This window comes from Myzus persicae, unplaced genomic scaffold (assembly GCF_001856785.1).
Source record: "Myzus persicae strain clone G006 unplaced genomic scaffold, MPER_G0061.0, whole genome shotgun sequence".
Classification (NCBI taxonomy): domain Eukaryota; kingdom Metazoa; phylum Arthropoda; class Insecta; order Hemiptera; family Aphididae; genus Myzus; species Myzus persicae.
Window position 1 is genome coordinate 415,118 of NW_019100559.1, and position 24,482 is coordinate 439,599.

The following is a 24,482-nucleotide window of genomic DNA, read 5'->3' on the forward strand; positions in this document are numbered from 1 at the left end:
TTTATTATTATAATTATTTATTATTAATTTAACAAATGAAATAACAGAATAATAAAATGTTAACATCACTTTTAGTGATACAAAACTATTTTAATCGTTCAATTGACAAAGTAGAGCTACTCCTCGGTATATCCAATGAGAGGGCTCTCTGTTGGTGTCCAGAAACATCGGTAGTACGTAATTGGTGGAATGACCAGTTGTGGACAATATACCTCTTCTCTCTGATGTCTTATACACGGGACATACATACCTATTTCTATCCTTTAATTCCTTTTTTCTTATAGGTAAGAACCACACTAATGGTAACACGTCTGTTAACACTTTTGGCAATGGTTCCTCCAGTACCATGCTATAATGTGAAAAAAAAATGTTTAACAAAATGCAATACTTTGAAAAAATTGGTTGTTGGACACCAACACAGTATAAAATATGACAATTTTAAAATACAGATTGTTGAATATTATAGTTATCAAACAATTTCATAAATAATGTTCGTCTTCGTAGATTTTAATATCCTAACATAAAAATATTAAGTTATTTGACTTGAACAGTAATGATAATTTAGAAACTATATGAGCTTGTTAGAGCATGTAGGTACTTATTCAATAATAGGTATGTTTGATTTCAATTCATGTTTAAAAATACAAAATATGTTCATTAAAAATTAGAGCACATTTTACACATAACATTGTATAAAGTCCAAACACATTTAATTTTTTTTTCTTTTCTCCTCTCCATAATTGTATTCAAACTAAAATTATTATTAATCATTCAGAAATTTAATATTTTATAAATAGCTAAACTTGATATTATAATTATTTATTTATGTGTGAATGCTAATAAACAAAATATTATTTAGCACACTACGTAGGATGAGCAATATCAATAATCATTTAAAAGATTATTAAACGTATCAAGTCAATGATACTTGGCTAACTACACTATTGCGTCGTAAAAAATGAAGTATCTCCCTGTCATTAGGTCGACGAAAGTGTTAGATTTTTTGAACATTGTAAAATATGAACTGTCTCGGAAGCTAGGTAATATTATAATAATAATAGTATAATATATTAGGATACAACAACAACATACTTAGATCTATCCCAACGAGCACCATCAACAAATAAACCATAACAATAGACTCCATCTTCAGGAGCACCATTTATTCGATCAGAATGTTGTATTTCAAAATCGAAACACAGTTGGTCTATAGGTATTGTGTAACGACGAGCAAAATTTTGCATAGCTCCGGTTAGAAACGCTTGAGTAAAAAAAAGTCCACTAAGCCAGAAATTATCAGGTTTACCGTTTTCGTACCAAATCTAACAAAAAAATATTATTAGATATTCCGTAAACAGTAACTACGAAATTTCGAACAGGAAATAAATGTCGTAGGTTGGCACTAATGCACCCACTCAATTATCAAACAAGTATAATACACACTTATTATAAAATGAAAGTAAATAATGGAAAACAAAACCGTATGAAATGTAAAATCTATCAGTCAAAATAATCATAAAATTTAGCTAACCTAACCAAAATTCGATACCTACAACCTACTGATTAGATAATTAATTTTACATATCCAACCAACTTAATGTTAAAATCAACGGAACTATACTCTGTTCAAGTTAGGAACCGAACTCGGGGGCGACCAGTTTACATCGGATGGCAGTCACGTGTATAGTTACGGCACTGCACACAAGTCAGCCACCGCCAACTGAGTACCTATAGGCTATAGTTCTTATGTTGAATAGAGTATAGCAATAGAACACTGAATTATACCTACACATAATTATAATGCATTAAATCTTACTTGTAAGAAATTAAGACGCTCTATAAAATTAGTTATATATCCGCCTAGAGATTTAAGGCTTGGATAGGAAAACTTTGACCAGAATACTGGGTATTTAGCCACGGATAACGACAAGGCCACTGTTTCCAATTCGGGTGTCATAACAATGGCGCCTCTGATGGCTTTAATCAGGTCCTGTAAGCTCTTACGTATCACGGACAACAGTATATTGAAACGTTCCATTTCTTGAATGAGAACAGTGTTCATAGATTCATTGTACATAACGGGATATTTAGTCGATGCTATTTCCACATCAAAATTGTTTGGCAGCTTCGAGAGTATATCGGACGCGATTCCTATCAACAGTTTCTCAGCCGTATCGGAATCGTCAGTACTACCACTAGACTCCACTACCAATAACATAGAGTCAAAAAGTAGAGATGTGCTTTGTAAATCACGTGTGATTCCCGCATTCATATGCAGTCCAAATACTTCTGGACTTGTGACCACCGGAATTTCCTTAAAAAAAAAAAGTGGTAATATTGTGTATATTGATGTTTACTGAAACGTTTTAATACTTCAATCTTTTCTATAAAGCCTTGGTAATCGATTCGAAAGGGTAGACCATACTTTGTACTGATATCACAAAACAGATAATTATGATTTTCAACTACTTGTGGACAGCAAAAGATGTTCAAAATCGTATTCAACGTACGCCTATCCCAATCGTCAGTCACTCTACCACCATAATTGCATTCTCCTGTCAGGTATGTAACGGCCTCGAACGGTATCTCGTCATACTCGTTAATGTACATCTAAAATTCAATTCATTCATTCATTACGCTTAAATCCAAATAATTATGCATGCATATGTACTTGAAGTTGTTGTATAGAAATATGAAAATCGGATTCATTAAACCCGTAAGGAATATTCCATCCAATAGCCCCAAATTTTTTTCTTTCCTGTATGACTGCATGAAAAAATGTAATTCCGTACAAAAGTTTTGTAAATATTTTGTTTTTGCCTGGACACCCTTCAAAGAAGTTTTGATCTTTTATGGGATATGAATGATAACTTCTGAGCATATTCGCTTGTAACCCTGTTGGGGGCTCATTTGTCATTTTAACGCCGTTTTGGAGCACAGAAACTGGGAACTTAATACATTTTCAACTTTTCTAATTATTACCATAATATAGGACATCATAATGCATATAGTATATTGTATATAGTATATATATCCACAGACCACAATAACTCAAAATACTTATTTCAGCAAAAGTTGTTATTCGTGAATTTTATCTTCATCAAGATACTAATGAATCCTACTCAATCAATTTATTCATTATACCATTGAATTTTATTATGTGAACTTAAGCGCGTATTCACGTATGCACAGTAAAACTATTTTTATTTTAAACGTCAACCATACATTTTCACTATAAATTATTTGTCTTATTTTTGTTTTCATTAATTTTAGTGAACAAACTTACTTTCTAAGTTCAAATTATAATTTTTTTTTAAATAACAACTCACCGCGCTTGCGCTAATGACAGAGCACGCAGTGTCGGCAGAGTGCGCGGTGTCAACGGCAAAGGTCTGAGGAGTGGGGTGGATGCAAAAACTAGAACCAGACTTCGTCCTCAGCCAGATGCGTTATTATTTGAAAAGGAGTATAATCGGTATATGTAATTTGCATGCATAGCTTTAAAAATATTTTTTTATTATTTATTTATTTTTAAGCTTAGTGAAATGGGCCTCATGCTAATTAAAAATGTACCCACTGTTTTTGTGTTGACTATGTGGCCTGTGATCACAAATTACATTTTAAAAATAAGCTACAATTAAAAAGCCTCCAAAAAGTTTATTAACTCATAGTCAATAAAAATAAGAAAATATGATGCTAAAAGTATACAATAAATTTTAGGGGTCTTTCTATAGATTATTTGTACCAAAAATATTTAACCTTTTTTAATTAGTTAAATAGTTACTTACTATAATTATACTTAAACTAGCTGATCCCGTGCACTTTGTTGCCCGTTAAAAATTCCAACTCTATATGAGACTTGATGGTGATAATGCGAGCAGTATATTATGCCTACCTGCTGTGTATTATTGAAATAATATGTTTTATATTTATTTTGATTGCGGACACGCCAATGAGAGGCTATAATCGCAACTCAGCCCCCTTGGTAGACAATGTGCGAAAACTCAATTGTATGCATGCATATACCAGATCTGCCCGATGAACCACTGCAGGAAACCAATAAATCAAAAAAAAAATAATAACCATTTCTACTAAATAGATTTATATTTCTCCTATAACCAATAGTAATCGTATATAATAAACAAATATTTTCTTCGTAAATCTTAAAATCTCTATTTGAGCAACTCCCCGGGTCGGATCTATCGGGTCCAATTGTAAATCTAAACCATCCAGGATTGGGTCTTGTTAGATGAGTAAAAGAAAATAAACTAAAATTTTACTCACGCAGGTTTTCTGGTAACGCCAACAACGGAAAATGGAAAATGAAGTCGTAATAATCGAATAATCATATTTCATATAGATAAAACCTAAATTTTATCTCTTCTATCGACTATTGCGTTATATGTAAAGAGAATACTACGGCTATAAATAAAATCGAACGGAATAAAAACGATACGAAAATTATCACTTAGCACTTACAAAATTTAAACTTTACTTTATATAGTGAACATAATATTAATGCCTAATATACGACATATTTCTCCATGTTGATCCATTTTTTTGGTGTAGGCCGGGGGCCCAATTTTAACGATTAATTATGTCATATGGACAATTTTATAAATTAAAGTTTGCTGTAGCTCATTCAATTCGAAAAACATTCCGGAACTCAAAAAATAAATCATCAAAAAAACCTTCTCCTGGCAATTACGAACAATTAAAAAAAAATTTGAGCCAAATCGGCCCAGCCGTTCTCAATTGATGAATTGTTATACATTTTTAGCTCCATTTATATATATATAGATTATTTTAAGTGATTATTAAATATGTATATTAGCATGAGGCCTATTATATCACTCAGCTCGAAAATGACTGATTAACAAAAAAAATAATACAAAAAAAAGACTTACGGTGAAAATGGGTAGTATTCTAGTGTTGCTGTTTAAAATAGAGAAATTATATTGCGCATACATAAAACTTAAGCACATTAAAACACAATTAAGATAAATATTAGTGTTATTTTATCTTGAAGAACAAAATAATTACGACTTAAATCAAATAATTCTATTACGGCACTAAGCTAAGATAATGAATGATTCCAGTTATTAGGAGACAATAAATAAATATGCGAGAATTAAAACTTTTGTGTCATTATAAATTATAATACCTTCTCTGATGGATAACTAGTCAGCCATAATCTAAATTCACTATGCACATTAGATACATCAAATGAATCGCAGATCAATTCTAACTGTTCCATCCACGAAGTAGCTAAATGACAATTTTGCAAACATACCCAGCCTCCTTCACTTCGTGCGGTATTTATAAATGATTCAGCTATTGGGCCCTTTCAAATTATATATAAATTAATGATTATATTTATATCATTTATCATTTAAATAAACATGAATAAATATTTACTTGTCCTTGACCCAACGAAACACTTTGTAGAGTTTCAGCCTGACCCATTTTTTCGGCAAACTGCAACAAACTTGACATAGGATCTATCCCAGGTGATAGAATAAATATAAGAGGACTCAGACAAATTGAATCGCTGTAGGATTTATTTATGTCAAATGGTGGTGGATAAGTGAACTTTTCTCCGAGTTCGATTTTGATAAGTTTGGTAATGACTGGAATAACTTTGTCTGGTCTAATTGTGCGCACAATAATAATCCGCTGGAAATCACTTAATTTATCATACCAGGGATCAGGGAATCTCGCATTTTCATGATGAGTTAAATCGTAGTAATTTTTCCAGTCTCCCACTTTTCTTATAAAATCGTTTTTTATGCCTAAAATAAGTAGTAGAGTGAGTTTAAAAATATAGAATTTTCAAAATAAACAACAACTTTTGAATATAAATAAAAATAATATGTGTACAAGATATTATATACCTTTGAAAGTATTTATTTCATCCAGCCGACAAATCTCATCCCAACTTTTACCTAATAACCAATCAGGTCCAGGATTAGGAACATCATTTTTTAGACCTACACCACCAGTCATGAGGAACATGAGTTCTTGCTTATCAATTTTGTTTTCAGCTCTAAAATAACGAACATTCGCTGATCATAATGTATTATATTAAAAAACATATTAGAAAATTTTAACTTGCATCATTATTGTAGTACACATAATGAATGAAAACAACGTCTTATCCTTTTCAAATAATGACCGACAAACGTTGGCGTATAAATTATAAGTAAACGTTTGTTTCAAAGCTTCCAACCTTATTTCGATTATTCTAGATTTATTTCTAAAAAGTTGAGATTTCTCATTTAGTTGTAATTATTATTGTACAGAGAATATGAAGTGAAAAAATTAATATAATTATTTGACAACTACATTTTATAATACATATTATATAATATATACATAAGCATTAGCATACATTGGAAAAATTATTTAAACATTGTATTTGAGGGTAAGCAAATATTTTTTAACAAATAATTAATGATTCAAAAATAATTATGTATAGATTTAAAAAAAATATATTAAACATGTTAGAACTATTCAATAAATTGGAATATAATAAGTTAATTAAACTAAAGATCTTGTTTGTGTGTTATTATGTACGTACTTCCATTTGATTTTTTTTAAAATATGCTTAGGGTAGTACTTGAACTTTCAATGTATAAAAATAAAAATACGGATAAGGCCAAAATCACAATAAAAATGAAAACATTTTAACTATTTGGAACTAAACGGATGTAACGATTGTACAGTACAATATATCTAACGTACAGTCTTCTTAGTTTTTAAATCATTAATTGTATTAATAAAGTATAATAAACGAAAAATATATGTATTTATGTATACATTATAAGACTACAATACAAGTACACTTGATGTGAATATTATGATTGATAACGGTGTAAGTAGATATTCCTAAATCGTGTACTTACGCTGTTTCAATTGTTATAACAAATATATTGAAAAACCAATTTAATGAATATTGATACATTGGATCAATATTAGGCAAATCAGAAATGCAGTAATAAAGTATAGAGCAGTGTTTAGCAATTGGTTTGTACTGCAACCTGAATTGATCAATAACCGCAACAGTTTCTACTGAAGCCACTTGTTTCTGAATAATGTCTGTAGCTAATATCTAATAAAAAATTATGATATTTAATAACTATCATAAACTAAAATAATACAACATAAAGTAATAAAATGAAATAAAATATAATAAAACAATATTTTTTTATATTATTTTAGTATTGCCATATATGGTTGAGTAATATTAATACAACCTTTGAGTTATCTAACACATCAACTGCATCTTCGTCTTCTAAAATGTTTCCTGGTGCTGAAAGTATTTGTAGAATATTATTTTCAACATCCAACAATGCTTTAGAATTTTCAGCACCTTCAACAATTAACTGTTGTCGTTTTGACTCCAAATCTGGCCTAGGATTGAGAAAAAATATTTATTTAAGTAAAAAATATTTCAAAGTAGGTAATCAATCGGAGAGCATTGATATTCACCTTTCTTTGGCCACAACAATCCCCAACAACTGATCTTCTAAACCTTTCACGGTCAATGCAAAATTTATAACGGTGACTTTGTTAAATATTTCTGGTGAATAGTGTGGATTTCTCAGCTTTGACGTAATATACAATCGAAATTTAGTATTGTACTCAATAACGTTATCGCCAATTACAATAAACGTCATAGAACCTATTAAAGTTTAAATGCAAATTCATTAAACTAAGATAATTAATTTCCATATTAAATTGAATATCAATAAACTACTTCCTAACTATTCTTCTACATTTTATTTTGAGTTCATCAGTAATTATTTTTAAAAATACCCATATAATTTTTTTTTTTTTCAAATACTTATTTTCATTAAATACATTTACCTTGTTTATAGACCTGCTTCAATAATATTGGGTCTAAAGGAGAATCTAAATCTTCTTGAACGTTCTCAATTAATACAGGATTTCCAACTTCAATAGCTAGCTCAATCATTTTCATATAATTGGAATTTGTTAGCTTAACAATTACTAAATCATTAAACTTTTCCATTGTCTTCACCCATTTATGTGCCTGGCCTTGAGGATCAACCAATAAAGACCATCTTTGAGACCCATCCATAATTATGGCATTATCGATTGAAAATGAATCCATTGGTAAACCATTAATAGTCCAATTTTGAATTTTTATTGGTACACCCAAAACCTCAATTAAACTGTAACTATTTGAACTTGGAATCTTTAAATTATTACATAATATTTTCCATTCATTGACTACCGATGACCTGAAAAATTAAAGTTGACTACCGATAGAATCGTTAATAATTTGAATACTTACCTGAAATGTGATGTAAATGGAGCCAAATATGCAATAATTCCACAAGATATAAGAATATCCCCGGGTATACAATTATATATGGTCTGGAGGTCTTCAGCACGTTGGGCCCAACGATGTTTCTCACCACCAAGACTTCCTGAAGAATTTTAAGTTAACTCATCATAGAATTAAAATTATAAATTTATGTTGTATACACCAACCTATGAGTTTTTCGGCTTTAAGTAACTTGCTTTTACACAACTCTACTTCCGATAGTAGTTTTTCTTTATTTAACACTGTCTGGTGCAAGCGTTCCTTAAGGACATCTAATTTTGTCTGTAACTCTCTAACTTCATTTCTCTTTTCATCCAATATCTCCATGGTTGCTTTAAATTCTGTATTAGCTATCTCTAATTTTTCTTTTTTTGGTGCCACAATTTTTATTACTCTATCATACATATCTAATGCAATAATCCACTTGCATAGACCCTTCGCAGCACTTGAAGCTTTACCTACAATTGCTGGTTTAAAATTAGGATCAGGGAGATATGTTTTACGTATAACATCCATAGTTTTAACAGCTATATTATCTTTATCATATTCCTTTAGTGTCTGCAAAAAATTTAGATCACCTAATAAACGTTGACTTGGACCCCAGTAGTCAATTATCTAAAAGAAAAACAAATATTCATATTATTGATCACAGGTACATTTTTGTATAACTAAAAAACTACATATTGGCCAGGTTTATTAGGATTTGGCCTTTTATCTGGTAACACTCCTTTCATCACGCACACTGCTGCCATTACAGTTTTTACCATAACAGGAGGATTCTTCATCGACTTTACCAACGTAATATCAGCTGGCTTAAGAGTATTTAAAGCATCAATTGCATCTAAAAATTAATATTATATCACTAACTAAATTTAATATCTCTTTAATTGTACCTTATTATAATGTAAAATAAATTATTTAAAATAATTATACTCGAGGTAAATATAGAAAATTATATTAATGCACATTGTCCGTTAATAAAAAATATTTATATTTTTTATTTATTGAATAAAAATAACATTTTGTTCAAATTATTAGTCAAGTAGGAATTGGTCGTTTAAAAAAAAATGTTAACTGAATTTACATTTAATTTTTTTTATGTTTGACGAATGATTAAGTTTGATTTGCTTGCTTGGGAATTATCTAGATAAGATTTTTTTTTAATTAATTATCTTTTGAAGTATCTAGATAATTATGTCATGATTTATCCAATGTTTTTAGTTCAGATAATAAATGGTCTAGATAATTTTAATATTATAGTGCCATACAAAAAATTATATTAATGAATAATTATAATTTTTTATTAATTACTGTATTATATTACAAACAACATAAAGTGAACTATGATCCTAACCTTAATCGTGTTTTGACTTAAGATTATGAATAAAATTAATGTAACTAAAATTCTAATATAATACGAATTATTTATAAAATTAGAAAGCTAGGTATACAATATTTCTCGTTATTATTTCTAACAACGATAATGCGATTAGGTAACCACATGCGTGCGATAATTTTTTAGTTATCTATTCCCAACACTGCTCATTAAAATTGGTTATTATTAGTTGTATAGTTTAAAGTTCTTAGGGTATTAAATAATATTAAGCAGATTCTAAAAAATCAATACTCAAAAATATACACTTAGAGTACCTATAACGTATACATGATATTGTAATAAAAAAAACTAAATTAGTACTTTAAACCTCAGGAGAACAATTTTTAGAACTTTCTATCAATCTACTACACTATTTTCTTTAAAACGGATTTTTACTTTATTATTATACTTCTAAAACCAAATTCTAAACATTTATAACGCTGGATGGAGTATATGAAGGACTAGAAAGTATCGAAAAAATGTAATAAAAATTATTTGTTTTTCTAACGTTGCATATTCTAAATTATACTTAATTACCTTCTAAAATTGGTATAGCTAATGCTAAGTCAGCTTCACATTCTGATTTTAGCTCATTGGCTGCCTCGGCCTGAATGTTTGCTACTTTTTCATCGACTCGTACTTTAGCAGTAGCTTTTTCAACTTCAACTGTCTCACGTGAAATCATAATCATCATTTTTTCAGTTTCTTTTTGGGCTATTTCTAACTTGGGCTGAAGTATAAATAAATCTTCTTTCATTTGATTAACTTGCACTGTAGCATTCTCTAGTTCCTTAAGGCCACCAACGTAACGCATTTTTTCATCCATAATTTCTTTTTGTTTAAGATTAGTGCAATTCGTATAAGCTTTAATTAAATCTAAATATGACGCAGATGTTATGTACGTTCTACGACGTGTGGTAGAATAAAATTCCGAAGATAACCGTCTGTAATTATTTAGGGACTTTATTATTCAATTTGTCAAGTAAAATAATTACTACGTACCTTGCATCAATATGGAAGCGTTGACAAACTGTGACCGCTGAATCCTTAATTTTCTTAGGCAGGTTTACGTTTTCCATGTATTTATGTGCTACCATTACTAACGCATCTTCTGGCCAATCCTCAAACCAATTAATCGTACAACAACTGACCATAGATGGATAAAGCCTCAATCGGTTTCTAAATGTCGACCCAATTGGACTAAAGCATAAACATATATGTAAATTTTGTTTACAGCGATTAATAAAGTAATCAAAAACGACCAATGGAGAAACATCTAAATTTCTATTCCCTCCTTGAGCAGCTAATCGAACCATCTATAATCATCAACATTGAATTCAAATTATAAAGATTTTTCCTACATGGTATATTAATGGAAAAATTAAGATTATAATACCTCTAATATACTTTGCTGTTCATCTAAAGTAAATATATTTGGCACTTCACCAGAATTTAACAGAGAATCGATGTCTTGTAAAAAATACTCTTCCTTAACTTGTCCTTCAGCAAACAAAAATACAGTTGGGCGATTTTTTCCTCCCGACTCCATTAACACAAATTTCAAATCATCTCTCCACTCATTGAAACCATAACTCTTAGTTATCTCTGGTTGAAAAGTATTATAATTATACATTTCCGATGCTAATCGAGTAAGAGATTGTCGGCCTGAACCTCCTACTCCCACTAACAATGCACATCCTCCGGGAATGGATACAATTCTACATATCCTCGAAAGATGTTCAAGCGCATATCTTTAAAATGTATGAAAAATATATATGGTAGATAATAATATTTTTAAAAACAAAAAATGATTTAAATTAGATTACTTAAATAAAACTATGTTTAGTTTTGACTTATGTGTCATGTCATATTCATCCATCACCATTTGCGCTACCTTTACAAAATTTGATAACTCTGGTGGTTCTTCGTATTTTTTGTTTTCAGCGGCATCAATATCTGTAGCACTTGTAAATAAGAGATCTGCGATGTCTTGGTAACGAATAGGCTAAAAATCAAAGAACTATATTATTGTATTTCATACTATGTATAATATTCATGGTTGCGTACAACTGAACTTGATAAATCATTTAACACAACATCGAAAGATTCTTGAAAATTTTTATTAACTGTCTTACGAATTTCATTGAATAAACATTCTCTATCTTTATCATCAATAAGCCGATCATAGAATACTCTGAGTACTTCATGTACCCACAATCTATAATATACAATTAAGGTTTTTTATTAACGCTCACAATTTCAATAATACATACCTTGTAAACACTTTCCGGTCGGTAAAGCTCTCTCTACGAAACATAAGTATTCCATTCATTACTTTTGAAATATCTCGTAAATTAAACAAATAATGTGATTTCGCAGGCGTTGGTGCTAAATTGGTAATCGCTGATTTATATATATCAATGGTTGATTGAACTAAATTATCGATGATAGGAACCACTTCTAATGTAAAACCATTTCTCTAAAAATGAATTTGTATAAAGTAATAAAAATCAAATTTTGATATTAATTTATATACTCTTAGTCCAATATTAAGTAAAGTTGAGTATATTTTTGTAATACTTATATCATCAAATGAGTTTATAGCAAATAACCCGAAATGACGCAAAAACCTTGCATACACATCTTGTCTACTTCCACCAGTTGGGCCAATGGCAGTTAACATGAGTATATCCTTAAGGTAAACTTTGCTTGTATCTTGTAGATCATACCAGTGTCCATGGTCAAAATATTGTCTTAATAGTTCAATGGGCGGTTGAGCTCCATATTGTTCTTTGATTGGCATATTCATATCATCGATAAATATCACACAAATCTTTCCCTTTGGCGGTCCGTATACACCACGTTTACGCTTTATAAGTTTCGATAAAACCATTTCTTGTGTAAAATTAGCAGATGTCTGGATTGTAAACGTAACAAAAGATGGAACGTATTCATCTAACGACAATTGATTCATCATATAATTTTTTATGTAGAAACTCTTTCCAGTACCCGTAGGACCAAAAAGTAATAATGGCTTTTGATGAAAAATAAACATTTCAACTAAATGCAAATATCTATAAAAACAAATAGATAATAATAAATTAAATAAATTATAATATTATTTAGATTACAAGTATATGAATTTACCTCGCAGTGTCAAGTGTGTGCACTAAAGTTTGTTCAATGTTATTCATTTCATGGAGTTTATTATTTTTTACAATTTCTAATAAGCTTTTCCAAGATCCTTTGGATGTAAAACTGTATATATAGTCATATAACAATCCTTCACTGGGTATCAAAATTTCCAATGGACTTAGAGCTTCTGGTGGTTCCAAACCAGGAATTTCTCCTTTCCACAACTCTTTAAAATAATGATCAAATGCTGGTCTTGAATTTGAATCAAGCGTTCCACCAAAGCCCCAAATTGAAGCATATACAAAAGCTCCTTGTAAATAAAGTGTAAAGTTTTCATTTAATTCTGGGTTATCAACGTTCGAATTTTTTAACTGCATCTCCAGTATATTTAAGACATTTCTATAAAAAAAAAAATAAGAAAAAAATAAATAATAATAATAAAATGGTTATAATTCAACTAACAAAACAGTGTTTGTTTCTCCGGCATTAGTTAATTGAACACAATTACGGCGTACAAAATAAAGACATGGATTAGCTATCCAATCAAATAAGCACATAATATCTATGCCATTTTGATCCGAGTACCAAAGTTCCGGACAAGTTTTCAACCACATTTCTACCATTGGTCTCCAACCTAAAGTTGCAGGATCCAAATAAATCATACCACACCGAGAGACGGTTGCGGGAGATGCCTAAAATTATGTATTTTATTATACTGTTTAGTCATGAACGGTTAAATCATATCCATACCTGATTCAGGTCCATTACTTCAAATATCATAGACATACAGTCTGGCATACTTATCACTTCACCAGAAACTAGACACAACTTTTTATTGTCATCTAATACTGTATTCATATTTTCTATCCAAACTGCATCAACCGGGCCATCGAAAATCAACCATTTTCTATCTAAAGTCTCTGCCATTGAAAACGCTCTATGTTTTAAATTGAATACAAATAGAACATTTAAGCAACTTTATAATATTAAATAGGTATACTTAGATATCAATTTTCTTAAATAAAACTATACCTAAAAGTGTTAGCTACAACACCGTCAGACCATTCACGTGAAACGTCATCGAAACATCCGTAAAGCTGACCCATAGTCAACGCTTTGGGATTGACTGTTTCGTATTCAACCTTTTCTTCTCCTTGACCAAGTTGATTCTGCAAACTCAATGTTTCTGCAAGTAAATGAAGTAATGATGTCTTTCCTCCAAATGGATTGCCTACTAACATAAAGCCGTGCCTCACTACCATCATTTCGTATGTTTGAATTAGTTTTTCCATGAAATTATCGATTGGTTGTAATTGCATCTTTGCACACACCTAAATCGAACGATGTGACATTATATATATTTAAACCTCTATTCAAAAATAAACTGACAATATTTGCAGCATGCATTAAATTTTCATAATTAGGATTTGGCATTTGAACTCCAGGAAATAGATCAGAAATGATTCCATTAAATAAAGGAACATCTTTACTTAAAAACTTTGCAGAATTGACATCTAAAATTGACCTCAGTAATAGTTCTGACTCGTCATCTTTTGGAAACTTCATTTTTAAATTACCAGCTGCTATTAGAACAGTCTTAACAGCTCTCATACCTAAAAACAAATAAAAAAATATAATCTTCACATTAGTTACGAATTATAAATATTTGAACCATAGTCATAATGCGATTGAGATGATAATTGTTCTGAGCAAAGTTTATAAGTTGTAACTATCTTGACGGATAATTCTCGTGCATTCACAAATCCGTAGGAATATAATGATATTTCTCCTATCATTGCATAGTCCGGTACCATCATAGCTACAGTTCTAAAGAGAACCTATGAATCATAACAGTATCGTTATTTAATTCGGCTGTTATTGTATTCATAAATTTAAACCTTCAAGTTATCAGGAAGTTCAGATCTTCCAGCATATCCCGGATTCATAGTAATACACACATAACATTTTGGATTTAATGTAAGTTCGGTGCCTTCAAATATGAATGTTTCAACATTAGATCTTACCGCTTGAATAATACTTAATATCTGCTGAGCAATAACTGACAATACTTCGATGTCAATACGGTTAAATTCATCAAAACAAGCCCAAGCTCCAGTTGAAGCTAACCCTTTGAAAAACTGCAGACAAAATTTCATTATTAATAACATTAATACTTTAACAGTGCCAATAGCCAATACGCATATACCTTTCCCATTGCCAAGTAGTCAAGACTATCGGAACAATTAAACACCACACACTGCACGGCCAAAGCTTTTGCTAAATCTTTTGTTGTTTCTGTTTTCCCAGTACCAGCAGGTCCTTCAGGAGCACCATTTAAGTGCAAATGATAAGCACTGACTAAGGTTCGATAACATCTATCTGTTAAAGGAGTGATAACAAGTCTAGGCGTATTACCTAGGTATTCATATGCATAATTTACAGTTGCGTTCGTAATACAAACCAATACATCATCTTTCCAATAATACCTAAAAAAAAAAAAACAGTTACTTTAATTTCAAAGTAAATTTAAGACCGATCTTAAGTCACCTTAACTGGCTCAGCCATTTAAAGTCCATATAGTGAGAAACGTTATTATTTGCCAAATCATCAACAACATCTCGGCAGTGAACATCTAACGTGACCAAGGCACTTAAGGATATTCTCGTCTGCTTGCTTAATTTACCACGTACTAAATCAACGATATCATTCAATTGGTTCTAAAATAATTATTAATTAGGTAAATAAATATGTTATAAACTTTCATATATGTGCTCAAAATTACGGTTAAAAATAAATGATATTTTCTCATATTTCCTATTTCTTGGCCATTAAATACGTCGTGTACTTCTGCAGTCCAATACATTTGAGTAACACACAAAACACATTGACCTGGCCATTTTTGCACCCATATAGTTCGTTTTAAAGTCGGATACTCACTATACGCATTTTCAATACATTGTCTAACTGATATGATCATTTGTTCTTCTACCTAAATAGACATGATAACGACAAAAACACGTATGAACTTCAAATAATTATTATTTAAGTTATATTTAGTTTTTCCAAAAGAATTACCTGGATCAACCACTTTTCTACACTTCCTCTTGCTTCCGCAGTCGACACTAATTGATTAAGTTCAATTTCTTCACCTTCGCTACTTAAAAGCTTTAGGATATCCAAATTTTTACTAAACTCTAGTTTAGCTATTCCTTCAAAACATTTTTTTAAATGAGGTTGAACTTTTTTGGGATTTTTAGTTTCTGATAAAATTTCTAACATTTCATCATTTGAAAGAAAGAAGAACCTATAATTGGGTTTCAATAAATTATATTAACTCTTGAATTATATATTATACTCGAATTTACAAAATTAATTTAACCTTGGAAAGTATAAACGTTTTTTCTCCAAATAGTTATTTACTCCTGCATTAATAGTTTCCATCATATTAGTACAGTTCTTCAAAGATTCTAATACTCCTTCTTGTCCTATACACTTAGTGGCTAACGGATCTGAATTAACCATACCCAATAATCCTTTAATAACCACATTTATTTCCTAAAAAAATATAAAATATATTTTCAATAAACGATATTCCATCAGTGCGATCCACGAGTCTTACATTAAACAGAGATCCTTCTTCGGGCATTTGAGCAACTATATCTTTAGAACTAAATATTGGCAAAAGATAAAGCCACTGTATCTGCACTTTTGCCCATTCTTCGAGTGTCATATTCATACGGTTAACCAATTCAAACCACTCATTTACTTCATTTCTTATCGGCTTTACAAACGCTGAACCACGTATCGATATAGTCTTTATAAGGTGGTCATCAAGTACCATTTGTACATCATCCAATCCAGACAGTATATTTAAATTTGCATCTCTTCAAAATAAAATTAAAAATGACAAATAATCACACTTCATAATTATTTGCATTTTTTAGTGTAATAATAAATTAGGATACAATAAATCATACTTATAATAAGGACTGGTAGATAATATAATATGATTCCAATCTTCTTTCATTTTTACTAAAGTTTTTCGTAATTGTTCTTCTTTTGTAGCACCCACACTAATAATATCAAACCTGTAAAAATATATTAAAAATATTCTTGAAATTATCGTTGATTTACTTACTTCAAATTTGGAATTTAATTTACTTCTCACAAATCTACCTACTTATAATTGCTACAAATTATAAACTGCATACATTTATTAATTATTAGTTACTAGTTTTCAAGTAGTTTACTCCATACAAATCGTATATTATATTCTATATATATTAGGTTAGGTATGTAATGCTATATTTAGTCTCTAATTTCAAAAATAGCATGAATTGGTTCCGGAAGTATTATATCGAGTATATGAGTTGAGTCCCGATATATTTAATCAAGTACATGAGTTGGGTCCCAATATATTTTATCGAGTACCTACATGAGCTTGATTCATCCAATCAGCGCTACCCATAAGAGTATAAGACACCATTTGGAGGTTGGCTATAAAGTCTTCCAAATATTTTGTTTTTGTTATGTAAAAGTTATTAAAATATTAAAATTATTATTAAAATATGATGAATTTGGTGTGTACGCGTTGGGAAAAATGGTATTATGAAAAATAACCTTTGGGAAAAACGGTATTGAGAAAAAGAACTTTTTGGGAAAAAAAATATGTGAAAAACAGATTGGGAATAGTATCTCCCTACCAGAGGAACATCTCCGCTTAAACAAAAAAATTAACAGTGGAAAAACGAAATGTACATAAAAATATATACAACAAACTTAAAATTTACCGTAAACCAAATTAAAAGAAAAAAGATAACATTTACCGTTGACCAAATTCGAGTATTATCAAATATAACCGTGGACCCAATTCTAGTATAATTAAATAATACCATGGATCAAGTCATGTTTATTTTAAGCGATAAAGTATCGGACACAACTCAAGTTTTACCACATTTTTTAACGTTTATTGTTATATTTATAAACATTATGACACTAATATTTAGCTGAATTATCTCGTAAGTAAACAGATGTTTTTTATGTAATACCGTAAATACGTATATTAACTAAACGAAAGTAAGTATAAATATTAACTAATTTAATTAAATACATTGGTACCTACTATATATATATGTTTCCATCCAAATAACATAGAAAAAAGTTCTACTTAATCAGTTAAAATTTGTATTCAATATTCTCAAAATCAGAAGTTATACTTACTGAGCTAGTAATGGTCCTAGTTTTAAATCTAAAATTTTTGCTAGTGTAGTTCCAGCATTAGGCGTAAAGTCATATCCCGTCAATTCAGACATGTCTTGCCAATGCCTATCAGTCAAATGTGGGTTACACAATATTCCGATGGTTGGAATACATTGCTAAAATTTATCAGTTTTTTGATAAATACACAATTTAATTAAATTAACAATTTAATATCATCTTGTGATTGATTTGCAACTCTTTTAGTCCTTAAATTCATATTTTTAATGTTAAAACTATACGAACCCTAAACTGCTTCATGCTATCAACTATTTGATGTATAATCTTTAAAGGTGCTGGCCAGAGGTTCATGTCAAGAGCATCCATTATACCCTCATACATTTTACCATCATTTTGAGTTAACATTTCTCTACATTTGTTTCTTAATATTTTTTGTATTCTTAACGCTTCTCTAAATTTATGACAGATTTAGTTATAAATTATTGTATTATAAAGACAATTTGTCTCTTTATGACTACTTGTAAAATTCATCAAACTGCAGTTCTACATCATATATCATAAGTGTATCGAAGTCACCGTGCATCCAAGCATTTTTTTTTAACAACCAACGATAGGAAAATTCAATAAGATCGATAAATGGCTTCGTAAAATCCTTTGGAAAAGCAACTATTTAGAAAACACGTATACCTAATCCATTCGTCCATATTATATACTATTAAATTTGGTATCCCTGTTACACTCCTCATTAATTTAGTATCCGGGTATTGAAAACACTTAGTATCATATAAGTGATATCGTATAATAAAACTATAAAAACTAAAATAAGTGCGAACCTACTATGTACGCGTGTCTAAACTAGATTTACCAAACAGTATTTATTAATATGCCTTTAATTTGGTGGCATACATTGTATGGATTAAATGAACAATTATATTAAATATTTGCTTATGTAAGTCTTTATTTAATTCCAACAATTATTATTAAGTTAAGTTACGAAAGAAATAAAAACACTAACTACTGTTTTTAAATTGTAATATGAATTAATATTTTTTTTCTAATTAGTCATTGATAATTTTAGTTCATATAACATATAATATTATTTCATAATAATGCAACCATTTATACATAATGTACCATAGTAGTGGTAGAAGTACTAATTATAAAAACACATTTTTAAAATAGAAGAATTTAAAATTTTTTTCAACCCTCATTAAAATGTTCTGTTTAAAAACTATTAAAAAGTAATGTTAAACGTATTTTTTAGTGCAGAATACAGAATAGGTTGAAAAAATAAAATTAGTTTTCAAAACGAATTAAATTTTGAGATTGATATTATCTTCATGAATTTAAAAAATGCATACATTTTTTAACTTAGGTATTTACTTTAATATCGGTGAGTTCTTGAAATAGAGTAATTTCTTTGTTAAACAACTGTTTTTCTCCGTTAATCCAAGCAACAGTGGTATCGAATTTATCTAATTTTCTGACTAATGCGTTCATAAACTGCGAATAATTGAATATTAATACAATTTTATGAAATATTCACTTTTTATATTACTAGTTTATATTCATAGATTTTGTTGATGTCATCAATACGATTCAAGAACGTAAGACTAGGTTCAAAAGTATCCAAATCATAATTTAATTTACTAATCGTTTTTCCCAGATTTTCTTCTCCTTTGGATTTTCCTGCTTCGTAAATAGTAGAATATCTGATGAAAATGTGTGATGATTTTTGTATCCACGCTACTGAAGACGCGTGTGCTCTCCATAATTCTTTAGGTAGCACAGTATACTGTGATAAGTCGCATGCAACAGCAGATAAATATTTCACTGTTTCAATCATCTCTTGCATAAACGTAGTAGTAGCATACAACATATAATCACCAAGATCCAAAAACTCTTTCGAATTTTTTGGTTTGGAAAAAGCACGTACAACCAATTCGTTGAATTTATCATTCACGCTAAGCAATTAAGAATATTTTAGAAACCATGAAGCACAGCTGCAGCAGTAATCAAATAATAATTATATCCAATTAATAAAGGGATAATCTATAAGACAAAAAGCAATGCACCTGCCTAATAGAACTTTTTCGATTTAGCTTCTCGTAATATATAAATATTTTATATAAGATATAGGTATAATAAAAAAAAAAAATATTATCATATAATATACCTTTCATGATTAATTAAATTATTAATAATGGCGTGCTCGACAATCTGATCCATATAATTTTTGGCTAAATCATATACGTCATTTTTAATGACACTCTGATCAATGCTATAAGAATACGTAATAGTTAATTATTCATTTAAAAATAAAAACTCAAGCACTTCAATATATTGAATAAGTATACTGACTTTACTAGCTCAAATTCAAAATATTCTCCTAGTTCTTTAGACCTATTCTTAAAAGACTGAAAAAAATCTAACATTTCTATTAATTCTTCATACGTGTGATTCTCTTGTAGATAAATAGAAATATTTTCCAGTTGTTTTTCATTTACGATTTCACTGAAATCACTTTCTGCAGCAAAAAGTTCACATGAGAATAAATTAAATCACTATGATATCGTCTACCTAGACAACAAAATCCTACCCAACTTTTCTAAATATGTCACCAAATTCTTATACATCAAATTAAGCTTCTCCTTCAAAGTGGCTCTTGCTTCCGATAAGTATTGACTATCACGATTAATAGAAATAAAATTAGCAGATTTTGCATTGCTGTCGTAGAACTGTTCTAAAGACGGTAATTCACTAAATGCAGTGTTAACCTAAATTAAAAAAGGTTGTATGAATAAATAATATATCAGCAAATGCTTTATATTTAAACCCTATTGATTTTTTCTACGGTTAAAAAAGTTTGATTTCTTTGTATGTTAGTAGTAGGTAATAGGTATATATAATAATGTAAGTACCTATACAACTAAATATAAGCAGAAGTGGCTTGATTGTCTTAATTTGTAAGGTATAGGCAATAATGTTTGAATGATTGATACATTATAATTTATAACTGTAATAAAATCCCCCTCATTGCCTTTTTCTCACCGGCTCATTTTATATCCTTTCATTCACATTTAAAAAAACTATAATAAGATAGGAATATGGGGTACTAAGATGGTTACACGAAAACTGATTATAGCTTAATACAAAAATCAAGCCTGAACACAGCTACCTATTTAAATAATTGTTTTAAGCTTAAAGAAAATTACTGAATCTTTAAGAAACAGTACATTTTTTAAAAATATAAACTATAATAATAGGTATAGGTATATTATTATGAGACGTATGAAGTATTGTTACAAAAAAATGTTTTCCACAGAAACAATTTAAATTTGGTAATCAATAAAAATGTATTTTAAAATACACACTAAATCCAAAACTGAGCAGTATCGATCAATAATTTCTTCCACACTTGGCTTACTGATGCATTTTGAACCCACAAAATGTAACTTAATATTTATTTTAGGCGTCGTTGCTAAATCTCCAAATAATTGTACAATACAATCTAACGATTTTAAAATTATTCGTTCAATCTGTAAAATAATAATACATAGAATAACTGAACATCAATCATAATACCCATACATCTGCAGTTCGAAGTATAAACATTTTTAAATTCGCTCATAGTAATAATTGTTTCTATAAATATTATAAGCCGGTATTATAGTTAAGCTTACAATATTACTGATATAAGCTATATTACCTACGTTATAATAAAGATTAATTTAAAAAAAAAATGTAATGTAAAACTTAATTTTAATTATTTTATAAATTGTAGCACACTTTATTCCACAACAATTTAGGAATAATTCCTTAAAATTTAATGTTCATTTCTCTATACTTTCACAAAAAAATAGGGTAGGTAATTTAAAATAGGTATTTTTTCGTCCTTTTTTAACCTACTTACTGCAGATGTTCGGTTAAAATATTATGAACATATTTTTGGTAGGTATAAAAAGTACCTACGTATGAACTATAAATTTATAATTATTAAAGTAGATATTTAATTATTTATTATAGCTTACTGTTAAACTAATTGTGTATGTAATGCATTTTAGAAACTCCGGAATTCTTTTCAATGCAACTCCAACTATTGCTGTTTTCTCAATTAAAATGATTGTAATTTCTTCATACCAATCATTATACAGATTTGTGCATTGTTCTTTGAAGTTATTTTCTAAAGTTTTCATCACATCGTTAAGGTCTTCAAAAAATTCGTTAAATCTAAAAAGAAAATCAAAAAACCGACAATTTTATCCATAGCAATGATTCAAAATTGTTACGTATATTATTCATTGTCGCATTATGTAAACACTATACAATACCTATAAGATTCTACATCAATCATTGTCGTAGGAACTCTTTGCCTTTTAATATATTGGATCTTGATTAATGTTGGATGATATATATATAAACGTTTTACTAAAAGCTTTTTAATTTTTAAAAATAACGGAAAATGTTTGGTTTTCCCTCCTAGACTACAAAATTTAAAACATAGAAGTTAGCTTTAAGCAGCATTGGGCACATAGCTTTCAAAGTTGAATTAACAAAATATAATAATTAGTGACTCACGGTTTAGTTAGTTGTTTCGGCGGCGAGCTTTCGGGATCAGATTTTAAGTTCATAACCGGTAGTATAGTACTATCAACGTAAAACTGTTTTCCATTGATAATGTATTGAGCTTTAATTTCTTCAATCAAAAATCCTAAAATTTTGTTTTTTGTCCAACGCACTGAACCTGATTTCTAACAAAGCGACTAATTATTACTAAGTGTATGAGTATGTAAATAATATGTTTAGTTACATTATTATATTATAGGGTAATAGGTTAACTGATAGGAAAAAAAATGTTGTTTGTTATATTATTATGAAAGAAGGTATACTTTAAGTATATTCTCTATCCACGATGTTTGCAGCGGAACGGGCTCTACAGCTTCGGCGCATCTTAATAAATACCTATGATAATAAATCTGAGGCATATCAATATTTTCGTCCTGGCGATCAGGTGGCTCCGATTTTTTAGCCATCGATAAATCATTTATTTGTCTTTCGGCACGTTCACACCTAAACAGTAAACAATAATAATAATAATAATAATAATAAAAGGTAGATTATGATATTATTAACATCCACTACTATGCTTATCATATATATAATACGAATTTAATTTACATATAATGTTGAATCGTTCTACTCAGCTCACTCATTTTTGAAATATGTATGTGTATTATATACGCATATAATGTAATATTGCGTCGATGAAATATTTCACAATAATTCGTCACAAAACACTTAACAATAATAATAAGGTCGAAAAGTGGTTTCTACAGTTTACGGTTCATAGAAACGTACATTTTATTTATATTATATATATTCTAATATTTTTACTTAATTTATACCTTTATATTATGTACGTTGCTATAGTATTTATACATATAAAGTCCATTTAATATATATATATATATTATTTATTATACGAATGCATTTTAAATATAAATAGCGCTAGACAGCTAGGTGGTAATAAAATTATATTGGCACTATTGGCAGTCAATTTATTATTCGTTGTACATCTTAAAATTATTCATATTATGTTATTCAATATTATCAATAGGGTATAGACCGGTCAATTTTCCTACTCTTAATTTTGTTAATCTTTTTTGCTCGAAAACTGTTACTAATATATTTTAGTCTATAGATACATCATTATTATAATTATAGTGTTGAGTAGGTGTATTTTGGGTCACCCCTGTGAAGATAAAAATATTAACAATTTATCATACTTTTACAGCACCCAAGATGCATTTATCCAAATAAAAAAAAAATTCCAACTTCAAACGCTCATAAGAAATTGGATACGTACATTAAAAGGGCTACAACTTATAAATCAAAAATTTTACAAATTTTTACAAACACTGGAAAAAGCATGTAGGTATTTACTCTTTTCCAAACAAAAAAGGTCGCCCCGTAAAGAAGTTATGTACCAAAAACTATTGTAGGCCGAAATCCCATGCACCAACCCATCCCTGAAAGGAACTTAGAAACTAGAAATAGCATAGGCAGTTTTTTAGGGAAGGGGAGGGCTTAACTACTTCTTCATCCCATGCAGAATCATTTATTCATTTCTACAATTATTCTAGCCTCACAATAATAGAATACTCGATGTATATTACTATATATTATAGGCTATAGCAATGATTACAATTGTATAAATCGATCAACTTATATTAATGACCTTGTCAGTATACCAACTTAACAAAAATCTGGGATAATCGCGAGTCGCCCTGCTCAGTGCTCACTGATGTATAGTAGGTAGGTACTAGGTAGGTAAGTTGTCAGTATCCCTATCTTGAGTAGGCCACGACTGTATTGATGTGTTAAGTTTGAATCCAATGATAA

The 24,482-nt window shown here is 29.3% G+C and overlaps 1 protein-coding gene across 1 annotated transcript; it reads right to left on the reverse strand.

Moving 5' to 3' along the window:
- Window positions 1-21: 21 nt before the first annotated feature.
- Window positions 22-23,142, reverse strand: LOC111033051 (dynein heavy chain 12, axonemal-like). Its single transcript, XM_022313627.1, has 50 exons — window positions 22,970-23,142; window positions 22,659-22,831; window positions 22,412-22,564; window positions 22,112-22,310; window positions 21,455-21,619; window positions 20,680-20,857; window positions 20,442-20,607; window positions 20,257-20,361; window positions 19,639-20,044; window positions 19,464-19,583; window positions 18,599-18,732; window positions 18,366-18,531; window positions 18,084-18,238; window positions 16,841-16,951; window positions 16,483-16,747; window positions 16,243-16,418; window positions 15,939-16,167; window positions 15,646-15,852; window positions 15,411-15,580; window positions 15,070-15,349; window positions 14,762-15,001; window positions 14,536-14,701; window positions 14,253-14,476; window positions 13,896-14,194; window positions 13,614-13,800; window positions 13,326-13,555; window positions 12,876-13,262; window positions 12,265-12,802; window positions 12,002-12,207; window positions 11,796-11,946; window positions 11,555-11,733; window positions 11,125-11,479; window positions 10,731-11,044; window positions 10,266-10,672; window positions 9,034-9,194; window positions 8,521-8,968; window positions 8,321-8,456; window positions 7,870-8,267; window positions 7,492-7,684; window positions 7,257-7,413; window positions 6,906-7,111; window positions 6,116-6,256; window positions 5,895-6,046; window positions 5,419-5,792; window positions 5,165-5,344; window positions 2,672-2,950; window positions 2,374-2,610; window positions 1,817-2,314; window positions 1,093-1,322; window positions 22-349 (listed from the first exon to the last, which is right to left on the reverse strand). The coding sequence occupies exons 1-50, from the start codon at window positions 23,111-23,113 to the stop codon at window positions 91-93; spliced, it is 11,634 nt and encodes a 3,877-aa protein (XP_022169319.1). The 5' UTR covers window positions 23,114-23,142; the 3' UTR covers window positions 22-90.
- Between the last annotated feature and the right edge of the window lie 1,340 nt (window positions 23,143-24,482).

Coding starts and splice junctions, on each gene's coding strand:
- LOC111033051 (XM_022313627.1), bottom strand. CDS start 23,113: ATGGCTAAAAAATCGGAGCCACCTGATCGCCAGGACGAAAATATTGAT. Junction 20,858..21,454: donor ACTGCTCAGTTTTGGATTTA/GTGTGTATTTTA, acceptor TTTTTAATTTAG/GTTAACACTGCATTTAGTGA. Junction 8,268..8,320: donor CCATTTACATCACATTTCAG/GTAAGTATTCAA, acceptor TTAATTTTTCAG/GTCATCGGTAGTCAATGAAT.